At 47.1% G+C, this 22,048-nt stretch overlaps 8 protein-coding genes across 8 annotated transcripts; 5 read left to right on the top strand and 3 right to left on the bottom strand.

Annotated features, from left to right (window-relative positions):
• Nucleotides 1-619: 619 nt before the first annotated feature.
• Nucleotides 620-5,312, top strand: EYB26_009544 (uncharacterized protein; the record flags this gene model as incomplete). Its single annotated transcript, XM_054268794.1, has 3 exons — nt 620-954; nt 1,013-3,325; nt 3,467-5,312. The coding sequence occupies 3 exons, from the start codon at nt 620-622 to the stop codon at nt 5,310-5,312; spliced, it is 4,494 nt and encodes a 1,497-aa protein (XP_054124769.1).
• A 375-nt stretch (nt 5,313-5,687) lies between these two features.
• EYB26_009543 (uncharacterized protein) lies at nt 5,688-6,417 on the bottom strand (the record flags this gene model as incomplete). The annotated part of the gene is made up of 6 exons (XM_054268793.1): nt 5,688-5,855; nt 5,932-6,032; nt 6,112-6,120; nt 6,189-6,222; nt 6,298-6,336; nt 6,415-6,417. The coding sequence occupies 6 exons, from the start codon at nt 6,415-6,417 to the stop codon at nt 5,688-5,690; spliced, it is 354 nt and encodes a 117-aa protein (XP_054124768.1).
• A 296-nt stretch (nt 6,418-6,713) lies between these two features.
• Nucleotides 6,714-7,042, top strand: EYB26_009542 (uncharacterized protein; the record flags this gene model as incomplete). Its single annotated transcript, XM_054268792.1, has 2 exons — nt 6,714-6,809; nt 6,872-7,042. The coding sequence occupies 2 exons, from the start codon at nt 6,714-6,716 to the stop codon at nt 7,040-7,042; spliced, it is 267 nt and encodes an 88-aa protein (XP_054124767.1).
• Nucleotides 7,043-7,809: 767 nt separating this feature from the next.
• On the bottom strand, nt 7,810-9,566 carry EYB26_009541 (uncharacterized protein; the record flags this gene model as incomplete). The annotated part of the gene is made up of 4 exons (XM_054268791.1): nt 7,810-8,016; nt 8,074-9,207; nt 9,257-9,337; nt 9,387-9,566. 4 exons carry the CDS (start codon nt 9,564-9,566, stop codon nt 7,810-7,812), a joined length of 1,602 nt encoding a protein of 533 aa, XP_054124766.1.
• Nucleotides 9,567-9,924: 358 nt separating this feature from the next.
• Nucleotides 9,925-12,094, top strand: EYB26_009540 (uncharacterized protein; the record flags this gene model as incomplete). Its single annotated transcript, XM_054268790.1, has 5 exons — nt 9,925-10,107; nt 10,168-10,302; nt 10,409-10,519; nt 10,700-10,824; nt 10,879-12,094. The coding sequence occupies 5 exons, from the start codon at nt 9,925-9,927 to the stop codon at nt 12,092-12,094; spliced, it is 1,770 nt and encodes a 589-aa protein (XP_054124765.1).
• A 287-nt stretch (nt 12,095-12,381) lies between these two features.
• EYB26_009539 (uncharacterized protein) lies at nt 12,382-14,120 on the bottom strand (the record flags this gene model as incomplete). Its single annotated transcript, XM_054268789.1, has 6 exons — nt 12,382-12,615; nt 12,675-12,977; nt 13,043-13,203; nt 13,262-13,575; nt 13,636-13,753; nt 13,814-14,120. The coding sequence occupies 6 exons, from the start codon at nt 14,118-14,120 to the stop codon at nt 12,382-12,384; spliced, it is 1,437 nt and encodes a 478-aa protein (XP_054124764.1).
• Nucleotides 14,121-16,380: 2,260 nt separating this feature from the next.
• On the top strand, nt 16,381-17,238 carry EYB26_009538 (uncharacterized protein; the record flags this gene model as incomplete). The annotated part of the gene is made up of 1 exon (XM_054268788.1): nt 16,381-17,238. The coding sequence occupies one exon, from the start codon at nt 16,381-16,383 to the stop codon at nt 17,236-17,238; it is 858 nt and encodes a 285-aa protein (XP_054124763.1).
• A 726-nt stretch (nt 17,239-17,964) lies between these two features.
• On the top strand, nt 17,965-21,550 carry EYB26_009537 (uncharacterized protein; the record flags this gene model as incomplete). The annotated part of the gene is made up of 3 exons (XM_054268787.1): nt 17,965-20,433; nt 20,484-20,997; nt 21,048-21,550. 3 exons carry the CDS (start codon nt 17,965-17,967, stop codon nt 21,548-21,550), a joined length of 3,486 nt encoding a protein of 1,161 aa, XP_054124762.1.
• Between the last annotated feature and the right edge of the window lie 498 nt (nt 21,551-22,048).

The raw sequence follows: 22,048 nt of genomic DNA, 5'->3' as shown, positions 1-22,048 counted from the left end.
TTGCTCGTACTCATGGAAAAGAGTCACCGCTTCTAATCGTGCAAAAATATACCCTACTTCTCATTCCTTTGGTGTTTGGACTATTGATATACAATGCATTTATGGAGTTCTCTCTTGGTCAGGATGCAGAAGATAGAACATAATTAATACACGTTTATATCAATACAAAATAAAATCTCTTCTGATGACTGCAACATCAACAGCAATCAAGACTCAAGATCTATTTATTTCCTAATTTGGCAAACCTCGACTTTCTCCACTTCCAACTGCTCAGCGTAGCCAATCACCAAGCTCGATATTGGCGCCGTCCCCCCAAATTCCGTAGAAAAAACCCACTTCCGTGAGAAACGGCGCGAACTCTGGACACGACAAACAACTCAATTTATTACTCGATATCGACAGAGAGAATATGCTGTAATACGAATCCAATGCTTGATTAACCGGCTTGTTTTTGTGCTTTCCAGTTGAGAAGGAGCTTGCGCATGCGAAAAGCAGAAAATTAGCAGGCGACGAGGCCGTCTTGGTTGGGCATCTGTCGCGCTTCTGGTCATCGACCTCGGGGGTTGTGATTTGAGTATCGCTGGGAATTTCCCTCGACACAGTCAAACCGTCATACACTATGCGTCTTCAGCTTACCATCCTCCGCCACGGTCTTCCTGCGACTCGAGTCCTCTGGACCGTGCTTTCTGAACCTTCCCATGCAGTTCCCGCGTCTGCCATCACATCAACCCGCCTACCCAACGCAGCATATGGGAGCGAAGGATGCACTATCGCCCAGTTGTTAGAGGACATTAATGAAGTTGTACCTCTCGAAACTGCCGTTGACGCAGCAGGTGAAAATGAAGACAGTGGCGGCCAGTGGGGCTTAGAAGATTATGTTGTTGAAGTTAATGGATTCGAGTGTCTACATTTTATGTCTGTGGATGGATTGTTGAGGGAAGGGGATGAGGTTGTGTACGTCACTTTACATATCCCGCCGATCTGAGATTTGAACTGACTTTTGTTTTGTTAGAATTCGCTCACTAGGCGTACAAGATATTCGCGCACGACGACTTTCGGGCCGATTGCAAGTCTCGACGGATGGTCGACGATTAATCGATGGCGTTCCGTTCGGGAGACCTTACCTTCAACGGTCATATTCGTCTAGACCTCCCATACGAATTCCGCCACGGAAAAAACGCCGTACGACACTTTCGGGCTGGACTGGAAATCTTGACGATGATGCGCTGCAGACAGATAATCGCCTTGCATTATATGATGGTGCCTCTGTACTGGATTCCGAGCACGGGACGGTGATAAGACATCCACCAAAACTTTTCGAGGATGGCGATGACGATGAAGATGAGGATGAAGATATGGACTATGAGGAAGACACCGAGGAGTTGGAGGGGGAACTCGAGTCGTTGAGAAATGAAGCAGACACTGAAGTTCCCTTCTTTGAGACTCCCGACTTCAAGCGATTTCGTGCAGGACGCATGTCGCGAATGGCGCATAGGGATCCATTACCAACAAGCAGCCCGGCACGTCCGTCAATCGTATCGACGCCGCGTACGAATCTTACTAGAGGTGTTGATGGCGAAGCTTCGGTAAAGTCGACCAAGAGTGTACACTTTGAGGCTGACATTTCAAATTTTGAGAGCCAGCTGTCGGCACGCGAATCATTAGACGAGGACCTGGTGTCTCAAGCGATCCCTGCAGTTTCTAGTACCGATGACAGCAGCCTGGAGTCAAGCGACGAAGACTTTTCGGCTGAAGAATCTGATATCGACTCAGGCGGTGAATCCTCCGTGTCTGAGTCCTCCGAGCTGGAGTCTGAATCTGACTCCGAGTCAGAGGATGAAGAGCTCCCAAGAAAGCAAAAGTCAAAAGCCATCGACGTATTTACCCCCCCAGGCGAAGGGAACAGGAAAACCAAGAACAGCAACCGTCGCAAGAAACTCCGTTCTCGACTGCAGAAGTTGAAAAGCCTGGGCGAGTTACCACCTGAAGCCAACTTTGATGACCTCAAAAACTGGCAGGCAAAACATGGCAAGGCACCACTGACAGAAGTGACGGACCTCGAAGATAAGCGTACGCCGAGAACGAAAGAACAATCGGAAATCGAAATCAAAAGACAGCAGTTACTTCGAGATTTAGCATCGGGTGGCATTGACGTTGACGGTCATTCTGAGAAGGAGAATATCCCACCACGATATAGAAATGGGAAACAGAAGGTCGATATTCAAGAGTCTCCAGAGAAGATCAAGGATAGCCCAGCCACTACTGTCACACTGGACGTAGCAGTTGAGACCCCTGGGTCTGATGAGCTGGCCAAAATAAGTCCGAACGAAGCTAAAAGGCGGAAGCTTGATCTCTCGAGCACCAAGCGCCTTCTCTTCGGGTCCTTGGGTGTTCGAACTCCTAAGACTAAAGAGGATGAAGAAGCGCTGCGAACTAGGCTGGATGCCTCTCGCACCAAGTCTGTTGCATCTGAAAAAGCTGTTGCATCTGAAAAAGCCGAGGAAGAAACTGTTGAAACCCAGGTTGAGAACGCGGACGTGGATGAATATTGGCAACAGAAGATCGTGCTCAGCGCAACGGAATGCATGTACGATGACATTGAACTTACAGCTCCTCCATTCCCTTTCCAACAACGATGGGACTCCGACGCAAACTATGCTATTCGGCAACGCAAGAATAACAACAATAAAAAGAACAAGAAGCGCAAACAACGCGACTGGCAGGAGGAGGAAGCGTACGAAGGCCACCAAGATACTAGCCTGAACGACAACGGCGCAGATGCGGACATTACGTTGAACTACGACGACCCACCTATTTCAGCTCAAGAAGAGATGACAACCCAGAAGAACGATCAAGAGATCGGTGTAAATGGCGATGCAGACGACCTACCTGAACTACCAAGCGACATCACTGTGATGCCTGTTATGACCGAAAAGGAAGTAATGGCCGGCACTGTCATTGCCTTCAAACATTTATTAATGTCCAAGGCGACGAATTGGCAACCACAAATCTCCGAATACAAAGTTGCCAAGGTCGACAGAATCCATGACAATGGCACGTTAGACATGACCCTTGCGAAACGTGATCGAGATGTTTCTGAGCAGACAGAGGTGGACGAGGACGGCGTGCGCAGATACTCTGGCTTCGAAATGCCGGACGACGACCACGAAGTCGAGGACGACGGGTTCCGGAGTGTGACATTTGCGGATTTGTTAGAGCCGAAGATGATCAAGGCGGCTGTTGTCAAGGATATCGATCAGAGTCAGCAGAGTCAAAAGAAGGTGGCGTTGGCGAATGGTGATGGCAATGACGATGAACCAAGCCTGTCAGTTGTTTAATTTCATTTTTCTCCTTCTACCATGTTCTTTTCGAGACGGCCTTTTATTGCCTAACATGACAGATTTCCTATCTGTCCATTCATCATGTAATCGCATAACCTAGGCTCACAATGGGATTATTGCTCTAGTAGATTAAGCCATCCTCCATTATCCGTTCCTGTCATATCCGCTGGTAGCAATGCAGCATCTGTAGGCGAAGTCGAAGTCGAGGACGAAGCCGACGAACTACCTCCCCCCATAGCACCCTCGTCGCAAACGCGCCTCGAAATCTCACACATGATCCACGACGCCGGTTTTCGATCCACAATCGACTCCGAGCTTGGAAATCAGCCGGCATTACTAGAAACGCTCGATGATAAGCCGCGGGAAGACTCTGCGATTGAAATGCAGAGTGTTGCAAACGCCAATGATAAGGTCTCGGGCTCGAATAGCGAAGAGTTTGCGTCGAGTCCGCCTGATGTTGGAGATCAGATTGATGGGACTGAGGAAAGCCAGGCCGTGGATCAAGGAAAAAATATAGGGATGGACAATATGGATGATGCTGGGTTTCGGATGGATGTCGATGATGACTTTGTGATGGACGATCAGAATAGTCTGGCTGGTGATGAGTCGGATGATGGGATATCGTTGCCACGGAATGATATCGCAAAGAGGCATGAAACTGAACTGCCTGCGAACGAAAAGGTCAGCTCGAAGGCAAGTGAAAAGTCGGATGCACGACCATCTCAACAGACTCCGTCGCAAATAGTCAAACAGGAACCAGGTCGACAAGCCCAAACAGGTGAAGGAGAAGCCGAAAAATCGTTTGTGAGCACTACAATCCGGGCCAACACTCGTTCATTCACGGAACCAGCTGTCCTCGACAACGGAAGCTATGAGGATGACGATGACTATGCACCTTCGGAATATTCGGATGCAAATTCCACAGTCCCTAATCCGTTCTATGAGCGAGACGTAGCAGCTACGAAAAAGGAGAAAGCCAAAGCCACAAACGAAGGACCTGCATCTTTTCAACAAGCCCCTCCTTCTGCTGTTTCCAATTGGCCGAGAAGAGATGATATTCTGCCATCTTCCAACATGCCAAAGAGCAACCAAGAAGCCAATAACGTGACCGATTATACTCCAGAGTCGGCCGAGAAGACTACCAACAATAAAATCGATTTTGATCTAGGCTTCCTCGATGATAACAGAGAAGAAAGCGAGGATTCGGATGTTGATTTTCCTGATATTGAGGTGCTGTGGGCGTCTACTGCGCCGACACAGAAGGAGTTTCCTCCGATTAAGTTGGAGATGGAGTCGAGCCAGATGCCGAACTCAACAGCTGATCGTGATGCGTCTTTGCCGCCAGTTCGTCGGTCGAGTGTTAATGAATCGTCTGCTATTGAACCAGTGGCCGGTGTTGCGGAGGATATGCCTGCCGCTTCAAGAGAGAAGCAGCCGAAGCCAAGCCAACTGCCGGTGACCAGTGAACCGAGTTCAAGAAGAGATAATCAAGAGCTCGTCAACGGCGACAACAATAATAACGCTGATGACCAAACAAAACCCTCCTCCCTCTTCCATTCAGATTTCCACTCCGCCGGATCCCAGCATGACACAAACGACAACGCAGACATTAACCTCGACGATACCAATTACAACAACAATTCCGACTCAGACGACCAATACCAACACTCGGCTGACAATAGCAGCCACCCCGACTTCCACCAACAGGAACAACAAGAAGAATCCCAAGACCACTCCATCCCCATGGTTGATCTGACCGTCTCCAGCCCGTTGATATCACCAGACGGTAGTGACGACGAAGACTTCGCGAAGTCGCAAGGTCTGCCTAGGGGTCCAGGGTGGGTGAAGAAGAATGTTCCCGGTACTGGAAGGCAGACAAGGTCGTCGACTGGGGGCGGGATTGTGTTGAGTTCGAGTTTGAGTCCGCCTCGACGGCGGAGGGGCGGGAGGTTGACTCAGTCGCAGTTTTGATTCTGTTCATCATGCGTTTGTTTGTTTTTACGGAAGATACCAGTTGCTTTATTGATTATTGTTGTTCTTATTTGTGTATATGGGTTTTTTTATTTGATTTGTTTTGAAGCAAGCGTTTATCTGCATAGCTTGTACATACTCTGACATGTAGCTAGTCATGTTGCCTTTTTGTATATATGCTTTCCAATACATGTCGAACTCGTACATACATCTTACTCAAACTCGAATGTCGAAAAGAGATGTGCTGCCTTATACCTGGGCATGGATTGACCTTGAAAGAGAAAAACTCCACCAGATTCACTAGCGTAAAAGCAGATCTAAACCGCAGCACAAAATCAAATCATAACTATGTCCAATAACAGTACAGGCGCACAATCAAGCAGCAATCTCCTCGGGCACCTCTGGCTTCACCTCAACAACAGCATGGATCAAATCCTTGATCACTTTATCACCCGATTTCTTTCCAGCCACTTTGATCTCCGCCAGTTGGACCTCGGCTTCTTTATTGGCTTCTTCTTCGGCTTTTTTGTTTCCGCTTGAGTGCTGCGTCCAAAGCTTCAGTATCATCGAAAACCAATTTATCAAGGAGTGGTGGTCTTTTGAGAGAGCAGGGGCATACCTCGGCTTCAAACTTCTTGAATTCTTCCTCCTTTTGTTTCCTGTAGTCGTCGATTTCGCGCTGGGCTTCTGTTCGGGCTTCTTTTACGCGCTTTGTGCGGTCTGTATCGGTCAGTGCTGTGGTCTTGAAGATGGGGCCGGATGTCTATCTTTTTATTGATAAGGACGGGGGAAGACGTACATTCTCTAGCTGGAAACACAGTTCAGTCAGTTCGCGCTCAAACACTGTTCAGCTAATAATATGATTGGTAGACTCACCTTGCTGAACGATCTTTTGAGCTTCGCGCTCAGCCTGTTGTTCGTATTAGACATGCACAAACGAAGGAGATATAATTCCAGGTAACTTGGAGTTGAGTTGTCAACTTACATCCAGAAGGGTCTGGATTCCCGCGGAGTTTTGGGCTGACTGTATACGTCATGTGATTAGCCTTGGAAACTCGATATCATGCAACGAATAGCTGGATACAAGCTCATGAAGACATACCATTCTGATTATAAAGCGTTGAAATCTTCCTGCTGCAATTTCAATATGAGAGGGGCATGCGGAGTGACGACGTCGAGAGCTTCCACTTCCAAGCAGCGGCGGCTCGTGATCCGCAGCTACCTATCAAGTGGGTCCTAGTCCCTATTCTGCCACGGTTGACCGCACATATTATATATTTGCGCCTTAGATAAGATCAACTTCATCGCATGGTGTTTTTTGAGTGTTGTCGAGCCAATTGCTGAATTCGTTGCAGTTCTGAATTGATATAAGTGATTTGTGAGAGAAGAAAGTGATTCAGCATGTCGCGCGCTTCCAAAGTAACGCTCGCAGTCACATCGCTCGCAACGGCAGGCATGATCTACTTTGTCCATTGGTCACAGGAAGCAGACAGAGCGGTTCGCATTCCCTCTCCCCCTTTCCCAGCAACAATCTTCAATACTAAACGTGCTTTATATAGGCAATGCATGCCGGCGTCGAACGAGACGAAGAACGACAACGCATCAAACGCGAAAGACAAGCTGACTTCGAGATGCAACGACGCCTCGAAGAGGAATATCGCAAGATTCAACATGTTCCTGAGGGGCAGAATGATACTGGACGTCCGGGGGGATTGGGACATAAAAGCTGATTAGCTTGCGACGGATGATGGATTATGCTATTCATGATATTGGATATGGCATTTATGGAAGCATTGTATTATATGTTATCTTCGTATGAGCGGGCATTTATCTGATGCATTTTAAGGTATGGAGTTACTTGTTCGGCTTCATATGCTGTTTACTGACATTGTGTGGTGGCAGGTTTTGTCTATATCACCATGTACATTATACAGACACTCTCTGTACTATTATATCCTCACACAGCAAAAATCGGTTCCGTTCCTCTCTCGTTTACGGCTTTCTCACTATCAATGCATTGCTATGGAATAGCCTTTACCTTTTGATCTGGTGAATCTTCATACAGCAGACTTTTTGCTGGCGTGAGCAATAGCTCAGTTACTAAGATCAGTAAAATCGCCATCGATCATTCACACATACTGACACGATAAGAGAGCCGGAGGAGGGTCAGAATAAAGGGGCTGCTGCTCATTAAACCCCTCTATTTCGAGGGTAATGGGTGCATGTATGGTGTTCGATATCTTGACCGGATGTGACTCTTTAGTGATCTACGTAGCATTTACTACTTAGTTATGAACTGGACTATTTAGATGGAGCAAATGGGAACTATAAGGATCTTTATTAATTTGGACGCCTGACATGATAATGCGTTTGATTTGCCAACAAAAACAACAAGCAAGATAGCCAACCCGGGTATCAACCAGAACTCATTCAAATGCAAAAGACAAAACTAAACAATATGTACTGGTAAATTACCTCGAGCAAAAGTCGAAACTAATCACTTGGACACACCAAGTAATTGATCCAATTCATCATTAGTGAGCGTGCTCCGTCGACGAGTTCTAGTCTTTTTAGGGACAGGTTCGCGTTTGGTTCGACTTCTTTTCTTGGAGTCTGGCCCAGTGGCCTCCTCCGCTGCTTCCTTTGCTTCGGCTTCGACGGCTGCTAGTTTCTCTTGAATTGACAATTTCGCTTTAGGATTTGTCTGTACATACCGTTAGCGTCTGATAAAGTCACATAATGTTAGAGAGTGGCTGCTTACTTGAGGAATCTGAGAAGATGCTCTACGCGATGGCCGTTGAGTGACCGCCTCAGATATATGCGCCTTGACCTGAAGAGTTTCGTCTTTGTCGCTTGGCTGATCGGGTTCTGTATCCATCGTTCCCTCGTAAAAGGACACTTTGCGGTTTGATGCCCTCGACTTCACGTTTTTGTTTCGCTCGCCCAGTGCTCGAATAGGAGGTTTGGCTAGCGTGGGCTTCAGAATCTTCGCCTGAGGCTCGGCAATTTCATCCTCCTCTTCTGCTTCTTGGTCGCCTTGTTCCTCATCTTCCGATATGTTGTCTTCATCGTAAAGCGGCGAGGGATCATCTGCTATCGACCGGCCCAGCCCCGAGTCCAGACTCATGCCCTTTCGAAGCTCGTCTAGATCTATCGAGTCCCCCCCATCTAATATGCGTTTGTGCCAACCGTCCATCATGGAAACAGCCTGCCTCCAACGCACTTCCATTTTCTCCCAACCTTCGCGAAGCCGAAGGATCTCCTCGTCGCGAAGCTCGACTTCCTCGAGAGGAACAAAGGATGGGTTTGTCAGTAGCGTTCGCAAGTGGTCAAGTACTGTATCCATTTCTGCAGACAAATCCATGACATTGGTAGGTATGGTGCTAACTGCACCTCCTTGACTAAACGACTGCGATGCGTCTCCATCCGGCGCATCTGAGAGTCCTTGTAGCTCTCTGAGGGTCTGTATGGTTGTTCGTGACAAGTTGATCAAGGTATCGTTTTCGTCGCTCAAATTCTGGCAGAGCTGAGTTAAGAACTCGGTCGTCTCTTGTTTCAGGCTGTAGCCTGGATTTTTGACGTCAGGTGCGGATTTGTGCGTATTGTCCGCGGTGCGATTGATATTGATCGTAATCACTCCCAAACCCTCCCGTTTTCCTCGCTGTCGCTCACTGAGATGTGTCTTTAATTTTTGCAATTCCGTATCTCGTTTTCGAGCATCATTCGCACATTGCGCTCGGACTTGTTGAACTGTTGTTTTGAGTTTTTGCACCTGCTCCTTCAGCTGTCGCACCGTTGTCTCTGCGCTCGATAAATTCTGCTTCATAACTCGCTGCTGTCCCTCGGCGAGGGCGACTGATCGCTTTAGCTCTTCGTTTTTGGTTTTTAGTTTCTCCTAAACGAGGGTTAGCGCATTGAAAGCCAGGAATTGCGGAGGCTCGAACAATATCGTCCACTTGCTGCGATTCTGTAACTCGCAAATTTCGTATGGTGCTCGCCAGATTTTCGCGATGTTCGGCCTCTCGCTATATCTTGTCAACATGTTTTCCTTCTTGAATCTGGTGCAAAACTCACTTCTCTTCGCACGACAAGGTCATTGACCAGGTTGATAATCTGCGCCATGGTGGCATCTGATCCCTCGTCGGCGTTGTCAGGTTGCGCAAAATTGATTGGTTTGCCATTTTTCAACAGTCCTCGGGCCAGCAACAAATTATTGATGTAATTCGAAGCTGCCTCTAGATTTTGGGTCTCCATGTTGGAGAGAGCTGACTGTGATGTATGCTTTTTGTGCTGTTGTGCTTTGTTGAATAGTTCTCATCTCTGGACGGACTGAGCAATAATTGTGAATGATCGCATCCCAAAATAGTGAAAAGTAAACAATTGCACGGCAACTAGCAGAATGCTACGTTTGGTGGTGTACCGGTACCATAATTGTTAACAAGATCGTCACCGCCCACGTGACTGCGTGATGCTTCTAGCGCGTCTGCACGCGATCCACAGCCTCTTTTATCTAGTGTCAACTCAATGATCACCAGATAAGGAAAATAATGGATCTTGGAGACTCTTGTTAAACCAATTTCAACTACCAATTCCTCAGTCCGACCATGTAGCAATGGCAGTCAAGAGAAAAGTATCCTCGGATGTCTTCCCTGGTCCAGATGGCAGCAGTATCAACACCACCAACATTACCAAAAGGCTCAGCGTCGGTTGGGGAGCCTGGGAAAAGTACCATCAACATGGCCAGGATTTGGCCCGAAAAGGCAAATATGAAGAAGCCATTCAGGTTCTTACTGAGGTAGGTGCTTCTTTTTATTCATGATGAAAGTGGAAAAGACCACGCACTAACTGATTCTAGGCCCTCCTACAAAAGAACACTGATACAGTGAAAATCATGGACAGCCGGTCTGCAGTATACTGCAGGATGGGCATGTATGAGAAAGCTCTTAGTGATGCAAAGCACATGATCAGGGCTGCAGCTAAGGATGAGCGGGTTAGTTTCTTTCTCTTTGCAAGAATGTTGGAGCTTATCTGCTCTCTTTTCTCCCTCCAGAGACAGTCTCGACTCCTGTGCTGACTTCATTCCTGTTACTTTTTAGGGCTATCTCCGTGCTGGCAAGGCTCTTCTTTTGGCTGAAAAGCCAGAAAAAGCCCTTGATATTTATGCATATGCTTTGAAGAGTCTCGGAGAACAGCATCCACATAAGGAGGTGAGTATTTTCGTTGTTCGTCCTGATCTTATAACTCTGTGACTTCCCTAGCTTGTGTGCTGTATTCCAGATCATCCTGAAAGAACTCCCGGTTATTGTCATCTGGCAGCCGAGGGTTTCCATCTCGATTCCCTTCAATGATTTTCGCGTAACGAAAAATCATTTCTGACTTAATTACAGGCTGTAACTAAGATACACAGCAAGCTTGCAGCGAAACTATCATCGCGACACCGCGATCCAATATTTTCCCTGAACAGTGACTGCTTGTTGCAGATATTACAGCATCTACCATTCCGACAGATAGTGTAGGTTGCATTGCTTCTGTTGACAAACCAGATACATATTAATAATCAATTCAGTTCCCTTACACGTGTTTCCAAAGCCTGGCGCATCTATATCAAGGACCAACCAATTCTGTGGAGCGATATCTCCTTCCAAGACTCCAAACCGCCCGCAACCCCTGATGCAGTAAGGGTCTGCATTCGAAATTCTCAAAATAGAGTCAAAAGATTGCAGCTTCATAACGTGAGGGATCCTCTGAATGCCGCGCTACAGGCTTCTCGATGTCCACGGCTTGAACACATTGACATTGACGGAGCCTTGGGTGAAAGTCACATCTTCAATCTCTTCCGCGATAAACATAATCTGAAGAGCTTGATCTTATCGAACAAAATCCCCCTTAGTCGCCATATGCTCTGGACGATGGTCGGACTGCCGAATCTGGAGCGCATTGAGGTCCGTCAACTCGCCCTTGAACCCGATGCCCCAAAATCAGAGGTGGGGGTCCTCCTCAATCTCAAATCCTTGACATTGAACATGAAACGTAAGACTTTCTCTCGTGGACCTACTTATTTCATTCCATTTTGGGTTCGAAATGATGTGCTAGACCTGGCTCCCAAGGCCGATATGAAGCCTCAAAGCTGGTTTGACCGGGTACCAAATCTCCAGGAACTTCGTCTGTCTGCAAATGAGGGCGAAAACATAAGGGTGTGCTTTGATGGTATCTGTCACCATAATCTGCGTACCGTCCAGCTCTCCAGAATCTCGTTATACGGCACATGGAAGTGCCCAGACACTGTGGAGCATCTGTATCTTATTGACTGCAATATGCTCCCCTCAAGTGACATATCTATGCCTCAGGCTCTCCTATATCTCAGAACCCTTGTTTTGCGAGGTATGGATTTTTCCAAATTTGGAATCCCGGACATCCTTTCTCTTACTACCGGCACCCTGGAAACCCTCCAAATTGAAAATTGCGACAATGTCAATGTGGCCGATCTTTCTTTGCTTACAACAAATGACAATGTGGTTAAGAATCTCAGAGAGCTGCATCTATGTGGAATGGGGTTTTATGACCTCGAGAATTCCGTCGTTCTCGCCATGCTCGCGTTGATGCCGCAGCTGAAAGAGCTCCATATTCCACATAGCAAGGTGACGGGAACCTTGATCAGGAGAATCGTCGAGACTGCGGGGGCTAACCGTATCAAAATACTCAATTTGAAGGGCTGTTCGGATGTTTCGCCCGAAGCAGTTGACTACGGACGTGCACATGGGCTCAAGATTATCAGATGTTGAGATGGGCCTGATGTACTTTACGAATCTGAAAAATGCGCGAAAGACCATCCATTACGGGGACACAACACACGCCTATATACCTACCAAGAAGTCCCTCCTGCCCATCAGCTCTGGGGGGCCACCCAGAGTCTAGATATTATATCCTCTGCACATCTTTGGTTGTTTGGAGTCTTGGTATGAAAAAATGAAAATCCTCATGTATTATTACTATTCCAATATCTTTGTAAGTAAAATCTTGAATATCAGACTAGGTTCCTCGCCGCACGTCCGCTTGGAAGCTCCCAAAATCAAACACCCCGTTCCTTGCACCACCTCTCCACCTCCCGCGCCAATTTCTCCTTCTGCTCATGAACCTGCTCCATCATGGGGACAATTTGCTTCTTGTAAAGAGCAATCAGATCCGGTTCCGAGTCGCTACGCGCAGGGCCATCGATGACCGTTGCGGTTGCTTTGTCTTTGATGTACGTATCGTAAATCTCGATCATGAGATCCATTACTGCCGAGAGTTGATTGGGTAGCCACTAGCATATCAATCAGACATCATTCCATCATAAAGATAGAAAGGGGGGATGATACATACCGTAACAATCGGACTTCCCCCCGTAGCCGTCGGATGCGACGTTCGACGAATAATATACTCCCTCGCAAACAACCAATGCCTCCACCGGAAACTACGTACATGGTCCAGTGTCTTGAGGTAAAGGATCGCAGTCTCATCGTCCTGAACGGCAAATTCGCGAATGTTGAGTTTTTCGGCTGTGTTGGCTACATACGACAAAAACTCGCGGTGCGGGCGGGGGCGATAGGCGCGGAATTCGTGTAGGATTTTGGTTAGGGGCGTGTCTGGCATGGGGATTTGGAGGAGATGATCTAGGAGAGGGATCTAAATAAGAAGAAAGGCAGGTGAGTTTTTTGACTTTGAGTGAATTAGCGTTGAGGGGGGCCTACGATAGAGTCGTTCGCACCGCTCTCTCCGCGAAAGTACATTGGGTGGCTGTCGTTGATGCCCTCGTAGATGACTCCGTTGGGGAACATGGATTGTGAGGTAATCCCAAATATGAAGACACGGAAGGTCAAGTAATCGGCCGGCTTGGAGTTCTTCCACATGTCTGTTATGCACAACCGATAAGTAACCTACTCGGCCTACGTATAAAGGATTTAACATACCTTCCATAGAAGCTTCAATAACCTCCATAGCCTTGAGAATCTCTCTAAACCCTTCATTGACATCAGAACGTCGACTATCATGCTCAACGCCATCGAGGATTTGAACCGCTCCATGGATCAAGGGGGCTGTCTCTTTGACCATGTCAACATGCGTCAGGATGAAGCCAGCCTCGGAGCTCTTTGGGTTGAGACCATGCTCAAAGCCACGGATAAGACGTAAGTTGTCGTATTCATATCCCCTTGAGGGATTCTCAAGAGTGTAGTTGAATAGAGCATAAGAAGCGGCATAGGACAGGAAAGGGGGAAGGTCCAATCTATGTAACCCATGTTAACAACAATGGCCAATACTTGACTAGATGAGAAATAGGGCTTACATCTCAGCACAACGCCACATAGGCCCAGCAATATTGTGAGGAAGAACCTCTCTACCCAAGCCATACCCACTGTCAGGATCCTTACACCAATTCTCCCAACACGGCTCAAGGATATACGCTGACGCAACATAAGAGTAATCACGAAAGATGGCAGTGAGCATGAAGAGATCTCTCTTACCATCCTTAGTAAGAACCTTATCAATCTCATCAGTGAGATCAGGGAAGCCCTCGACGGCTTTACCAAGGTCATAGGTGGCTAGGAGACCTGGCTTGCCGTTGAGGGTGAGGACGGGCATGCGTTCCAGAAGGTCGGTCAGGGGTTTGAAGATAGGAGGGAGCTGGGTGGGGGCGACCTGGTAGGGCATGAAGCCCGAGGCGGTGGTGATGGTAAAGGGGTCTATGGAGTGTGGGAGGGTGGATGGGTCATGGTTGATGTATGGGAAGACTGCCTCGGTGGAGGAGGGGGCAGGTTTGGAAATAGTCATAATGAGTACGAGACAGGATAATGCCGTCCAACAGATAATCGTTTGGGAAGACAAGGTCAACGTTTATGATAGGTGACACCTAGAGAGTCTTAAGGCAAGAGCCCAGTACCGGAAAGACTATGGTAAGGATAAGCAAATACTACCAAGGCAACAAGGCACTTGAAAAGTTCCAGGGAAAAAGGCGGGGGAAAATGTTGAGCCAAAGTCAGGCACACTTATCAATGATAAACAGCAAACCAAAAACTCGGTTTTCAGGCGGGAGGTTACCGATCCTTATATATTCAACGAGGCCGGTAACAATTCCGGCCTCATATAGTACTATTACGAAACTGGTGATAAGACTTGTGGGACCCGGCATAGCTTTGTTCCACGACACATAGCGAGTGATTATAGGGTGACATGACATTTGGAAGAATATATTAGGGCATTTCAGGTGGTAGAATGATAAATAGGAGGTCTATCTTGAAGTTGATAGTCGACCAGATCTATATACAATGGAATCGGCGCTAGTCCGTTTATGGAGTTTTCGTAGATCACCACTCCTGGAGCGCTTGGGCTTGGGAAAATGGGGATTTATGGGATCAGCCAACAGACTATGCATATATATGGATAGTATGCCCTTCAGAATTCCCGACTGACCAATTCTACAGGCTCAAATATACTAACTCATGGACTTTTTGCGGTCATGTAGATCAACACATCGAAATAAGCAAGACCAAAAAGCAACGTGATTGGCTCGGACGGCAAACCTTATGTCTCATTAGCGTCCCCGCAATGCCAAGAGGCCGGAATACGTCCGGCCTCCGATATGCGCTGCCAACAATTGAAACCGCCGATGTTGCATTTGATGTTCACCTGTCTCTTGGAGTAAGCTGAGTCAAGTGGGTGAGTACGTTAGGGCAGAGGGTTAGGGCTTGAGATGTTTGGATTACCAATGGTGTACGACCATTTGAAATCTCTATTCATTAACGGGTGTATCTACATCGGCGTGATCTGAGTTGTTTGAGTGGCTGGTGTTATTGGCCTGAAGGCTGAGATAACAATTCATATGGTGGTCTTTGGAGTGTCATTCCGTTATTATTTTAAGAGGCACGACTTTGCCCAAACTGGAAACATTTCAATCGTATAGTATGTTATATTTAAATGTAACGGATTTTAGAGACCCTGACACTCTTCTAGAAAGTGATGAGGTTGTTTGACTTTAAGAGATTCTTTGACACCATAGAGTGGTGATTTGAGTCATTCTACTGGATATTATAGACCATCAAGCTTTACTGGAGCTAATAGCCAATGTTCCATTTACAAGTTGGGGTATGCTGCCTATTTGCTGAGAACAATACCATCACATAGCCTATAGTAGAACGGAGGATCGTAGCTATGCCCAGTCCAATGGTCTGGATTCTGCTGTGTAAGGCTGACTTCCCAGTGACAAGATCATGCAACTTGAAGCGATACACCATAGCGGTGTATACGGCTACAGGATGGGATATGATGTCATCATTGACTTTTCGTATTACACACTGCCATAGATTATGCAATACAGATTGGTGACGCCGCTTCATATTGTAGTCAAGGCATGATAAAACTCGTGGGCTTTCGTCGTATTCACACCGACTTCGGGAATACATGGATTGCATTGGCTGGCAACCCCAGAGCCAACGCGCGAATAATCTTCGTCCTCTCATTTCATTACGTCTCGCAGAAACAAGACCATATGCAGCGCTTAGGGGCTCGTATATTAGCCCAGACATATGCTACGTGACGTATAGTTTATGTAGAAATGCCCAAGGTCTGAATATATCACCATGATTAATGTAGGAAGAATGCATGCTTTTGGTTACTTAATCTTCTAATTTTAAAAACGTCGAAATTCGAGGCGAACAGATGTATCATATCATACTCCTCATGGCAGGATAGTTATGAGGCGTTAAGGAGTCTATGAGATTTACCTAGATCTAACACATGTCGTATTCCCTGACCTATCTTGCGTTGTAGCTGTGCAGTGTGGCACAAAGATTTCATACCAGAAAATGCATGTCAACCTGGGTTATGGAGTGGTTTTCTATATCTACCTAGTTGGGCTCAATTCAAGATTACCTAGCCCCCCTTGCGGCATACACTTGAGCGAATTTTGGTTATTGGCAAATATTTAAAGAAGCTCAAATACTCTATAAATATACGATAAAATGCTCTTTACCTTCATGAAGAAAAATTTGTATTGATCCTGTATACCCCGATTTATGTCAGTTTTTACCAAACCATGGCTAGCATTACCGTCGTTGACACCGACAGTGCCCTTCAAGAATTCCTTACTGGAATAGAGAACTGCAAAGTTAAAGATGTTCCCCCATCCTTGTACTTCGATCTTGAGGGCGTCAGACTTGGTAGAAATGGCACCATATCTATCATTTCGGTTTTTATACAACCGCTCAACCAAGTCTATCTCATCGATGTCTTTACTCTCAGCGAAAAGGCTTTTCTCATTACCAACGACAAGCAAACATCTTTGAAAACCATTTTGGAAGCCCCTTCCATACCGAAAGTCTTCTTTGACGTCCGAAATGACTCAGATGCCATGTGCAGCCACCATGGAATCCGATTACAATGCGTCAAGGACCTCCAAGTTATGGAATTGGCTGTGCGGTTTGGATCTCAGAAGTATGTTGCCGGTCTGACAAAATGCATCGAGAACCATGCCAATCTCCCGCCGATAGAACTTCAGAAATGGAAACAGATCAAGGCATCGGTTGGACAGCTCTGGGACCCTAGAAGAGGAGGTAGCTATCAAGTCTTTAATCAGAGGCCCATCCGAACAGATATTATTCAGTACTGTGCTCAGGATGTGACTATACTGCCTAGTCTGTGGAATGTCTATCATCAAAAACTGCGTCAGCCGCAGAGTGGATTTTGGAGATGCATGGTGTTCTACAACGTGGAGAAGAGAATAGCAGAATCCCAGGGTCCAAGATACAATCCTGAGGCAGAGAGCAAGCGATATGGATGGACGAAAGAATACATCGAACAGGAGAGAGACAGCTGGAATGATGATATTATGGACGGAGCTCTCCAAGGCGAGGCCATAATCGACAAGCGTTGGTTGACATCCGACTACTATTGATTGAGCATTTGTGCACAGACGGAATATGTCGAAAAAGAGAAATTAATTGTCTTTTAGTTTCTTCATGATTCTCTATAATTTGTCTTCTGTACTCCTTAGCACAGGAAGCTGTCTCTGGGAGATGATACCGGTATGGCCCAATGATCTGATTGGTCAATGCTGGGTCAGTTTTAAGCAAGTGCTATAGTTAGTCATCTCATAGGGTATATTTCACTCTTTCCTGGTGCTATGCCAAGGCTGGATGCCATGTATCTTAATGCAATCCCGACCAACATGATTGAATTTAGCAAATGCTTGATGAATAGTTGAGTTGTAGGCCAACCCCGTCTGACGGATGATAAGTTTGCACGTTGGTGGCTCACTCAGCCATTGGGCCTCCTCACGTGATGCCAAGACTGACGCTTGGTCCAAGCTCGAGGCCTGACATTATCCTCCGCAGCTCAAATAATAATCGAATAGTAGACTGGCAGACATTCAATGAGCCTCATTTTGACCACAATTAACTGACTGCACACATTTCAGTAACGCGTCGAGCTCGGGATCTCACCCATTAATACGTTCGTCCTCCATAAACACCGTCGCATGCGCCATTCACGTGGATAATTTGTTGTTTCGAGCTATCGCGACGCTCGGTCGACAACGCTTGCTGTTTGCGCGACTTGTTTGGTGTAATAAATATTCCCCAACTTTGGTTCTTCCACCTGCTTAAAGCTTGCACCATACGATATGTCGTTCAAGTTTCCCGTCTCGAGCCCCCCTTCGACTCCCGACAAACCACAGAGTCCATTCAGTAATATTTCCACGACTCCCGCAGGTCCACCCCCATCATCGACTCGTGGAAACTCCCGAATGGGTTCGAGGTCGAACATCAACTTTGGCGAGTCTACGTTCAGTCAGTCTGGAAACTTTGGCGGAAACAACAGTCTCTTCTCGTCCATTTCGTCAGATGTTCCATCGTTTCCGAATCAAAAAGGCTCGGTCTTCTCGGGGTCATTTGGCAATTTTGGCGACTTTGGCAACAAGGCAGGTGGTTTTAGCGCTGTAAATTGTGGCAATAATTTGAAAGTGCGGAATCGAAAGCCTCATGGCTTGAGCCAGATGACCACAGCAAGCGAAGACTGGGAAGATGAAGAAGATGTAGAGGAGGAGGAAGACGCAGAGCCAGAAGACGGCAATGAATATTCTGATGAGGTAGAAGAGGATTACGAAGACGAGGAAGGAGAGGGGGAAGAAGATCAAGACGAAGAAGAATACGAAGATGACGAAAATAGCGTGGGAGACGTGGAAATGGATGCCACAAGTGATTTCGCAGCTATGCAAACTGGATTTTCGAACTCAATATTCAAAGGCTTTGGTCAAAGCAGTGCGCCAGCACAGAAGAGAATATATTCCAACCCCAACAATGCCAAGCGCGCAAAACTCGACGAGAAATGGGCCACATCGTCACCTCAAGCTGCGAATAATACAATCGGCCCACGAAAAACCCCATCTCAATTTCCTTCGATAGCTAACAACCTAGCCTCGCAGGCTAAAACTTCCGCTGTTACAGAATCTGGCGAAGTAGTACTGCAGACGGACTACTACATTGATGCACTGTTGGATAAACTTCAGGAAAATGAACCCGATGATGCTGAAGCTCTTGCTTTGCTCTCCGAAGCAGCAGCAGCTTTGACTGATTTCTGGGACGCTGCTTCCGAGAAAAAGAGAGAGCAGACTGGCCAGTACCGACCCCACGACGATTTCGGACCCGGCGAAAGGGCAAGTGGTCTCGAAAATGCTACAGTTGTTGCCTCACTTCTACTACAGCTTCACCATCCTCGGGTCAAAAGCTATGACAGACGCGAGTTGAAACCTGCAGCCAACGGTCAAGAGCTGGCTCTTGTTGTATCAACACCCAAAACATACACTCCTATTCCCAAGATTCTAGTCGACTGGCTCAACGCCAACCATCTCGGCTCTTTGCATGAAATGGAATCCTTGCAGCAGGCCAGCCCTAATCCAACCGCTTCTCCACATTTTTGGGAGATTATTCAAGCTGGAGTTTTGCGCGGACGATTCAGCGAGATAGCAGCTCTTCTTCGTTCGGCAGACTTCAACTATGCTCGTTCAGCGCTAGAAGATGGTTTCTCCCAGCCTGGATATCGTGGCATGCAGTTGCAGGCTGTCCAAAAAACAGTCAATAAGGCTATACAAATGCTGGAGGCATCGCCGATTAATCAAGATGACGATTGGAATGTTATTGGCTCGGACTGGGCAGCCTATAGAAAACGCATACAGTCTGCGCAAATCGAGTTGCAGGAACTTGCCGAGGGCGACAAGACACCGAATCAAGCAGGCGGTCCCAGATTTGAGGCATCTCAATTTGGAGTCTCCACTCAGAGTTTTGCTCCTTCTCAGTCAGGATTCTCATTCACCCAAACGTCGCGTATGGCAGAGAGCCTCATACCTTGGTCCATCTATCAAGGCATCAGTAACATTTACGGGGTTATCCTTGGCAAGCCATCAGTCATCATGTCCGTTGCCCAAGACTGGATTGAAGCAACAATTGGGCTTACTGCATGGTGGGACGGGCAAGAGCTCGGCAACAACGGCGTTTTTGGTAATAGAGAGCAAGCAACTGATGTAGAACGACAGGATGCATATCTACGGCGACTGAATGATTGTTTTGGAGAAGTTATCGATGGTTCAGAGATGCAGTCACGGCCTAACCCTCTTGTCCGACTAGACGTGGCAGTAACCTGTGTGTTTGAAGGAAACGTGTCCGGGACGATCAAGTTACTCCAAACATGGTCATTGTGTATTGCCGCAGCTGTTGCTGAGATAGCGCATGAAGGCGGGTGGTTAGAGATGTCAACCGCTAATATGCCGGGATTCCTTAACCGGGACGACTTGATGGTACTGTCTTATGGACAAAACGACGATGCTGCCTTGGACCAAATCAGCAAAGATGAAGTGTTGGATGTTTATGCTGAAAAACTGGGCGATAGAGATCAGTTTGAATACAATGGCACCGTTCGCAAAGGCTGGGAACTAGCTCTGGAGGTGCTCAGCAGAATGGAAGATAACAAGACTACTAGAGAAAGAGTTTCTGCCTTGTTGAATAAAATTCCTGTCGGCACGGTGCAGCAAGTAGATCGAGTGATTACCTTGTGCATCGACCTAGGATTTGAAGATGAAGGTCGAAAAATTGCTGCAGTGAGTATATTTTAGTATCAGATGGAAGGGATGCAGACTGACATGTGCAGAACTTTGGTGAAAAAATCATAGCCGCCGGACAGGCACGTGCCGATTGCGACTATGGACTTGCGATGATCTGTTTTGCTCGAGCACGATCCGTTCGCAAGGTCAAAGAGATTGCCAACAGTCTTATTGCATATTCTTTGCAGCAGTCTCGCGCTTGGCCACCGGCCGAGAATCTCGGAGGTCAATTGCGATCTTTAGTCCAGAATCCTAAGGTTTGTTTATCATCTATTGCGGCAGTCGACAGCGAGGCCGCTCAAATCATACAATTCTACGCAAGTGGTTATGCGACATTGCGTCGATTTTACGATCTTCGCGATGAACCGGTGCTGTCTAAGGGCAGTAAACCCCATCTGCGACCACTGGCCAGGAAACGAGCTGCAGCTGAAGCACTAGTTGCGGTGATTCGAAGCTCCGCTGATAGCATTTATGGTGGCTTATACGATCCGGAAAGAGACTCTGCCGTGCTTGTCGACAATTTGATGGCCCTTTTGGGTGAAGCCGTCTTGTTTGTCTCTGGTAAGAAGTGTTGTAACCTCCCTGGATGAGATAATTGCTAATATTGATAGAAACACCGTCTACCCTCTCCATCGAGCAACAATCTAACATCCTCGCTGCCATCGAGGACCTCGAAACCGTCACCCCACGGGTCTTTGCAGCGGCTCAAGAATTCTTCTACGAATGCCTAAACGAGTATATCTACGAAACGACCGGCGAACCCCGCAAATCGTCCCCTTCGCCAAGATTAACAACGGGGCTCAAGAAATCCACTTCAGGGCTCACAGCTTCAAGCAGCTTCTCCATGATCGATAGCCATATGGCCGATTCATCAGTTACGCAGGCCACCAACAACACCATGGCATCATCCGGTGTCCTAGTGCCCAAACCAGATACAGAGTATGAATACGCGAAGCCGATTGAAAGGGGATGGGATTGGAGAATTGGTCTTGCGGAGTCGTCGGCGGTAATAAATGGGGGGACGGCGAGTGAGGTTGAAGATGACATCAAGCCGGATGAGAAGTTGCTTCGTGTTTTGAGGTTACGGTTGGCGCAGGGGATGACATGGCAGTGATATCCTCACCTCCCATTTTCCTCTTCTCCAAGGCAGTTTGCTTTTTGGGTTCGTGTCGAATTAAGTATGTATTGCATTGCGGTGTACAAATCTTTTTTATTTTAGGGGGTTTAAGTTTGCAGAAAACGCTAGGGGAAGGAATAATGATTGGCTGTATGAGTATGTTTCTGCGGGATATTGAAATAGAAGAACTTTTCCCTTTGAATCAAGCATGAACATGGGCATGATGCTCGAATAGACACACAAATGACCTCCTGTCTGTTTAGGTAGGGTTTGCTCCTGCTCCTCTCTCTCGCTCATAAACTTTTGGAAAGACTCAACCGTCCCGAATCGGTTGAGCCGCAAGGGGCGAACCAGCACAATGACTGGTTCAAGCTCTCCTAGGCATCCATTCGTGCAAGGTTATAACCAAGGCAAACATTCACCTCCATGCCCTGGGTCCGTAACGCCTGGGTGTGGACTATCTTGCCACTTAACGGCTGATGGGCGAAGCAGACT

The sequence above is a fragment of the Talaromyces marneffei genome, chromosome 8 (genome assembly GCF_009556855.1).
Source record: "Talaromyces marneffei chromosome 8, complete sequence".
Classification (NCBI taxonomy): domain Eukaryota; kingdom Fungi; phylum Ascomycota; class Eurotiomycetes; order Eurotiales; family Trichocomaceae; genus Talaromyces; species Talaromyces marneffei.
The sequence above is the reverse complement of the archived record's forward strand: the minus strand, read 5'-3'. Positions and strand labels throughout refer to the sequence as shown.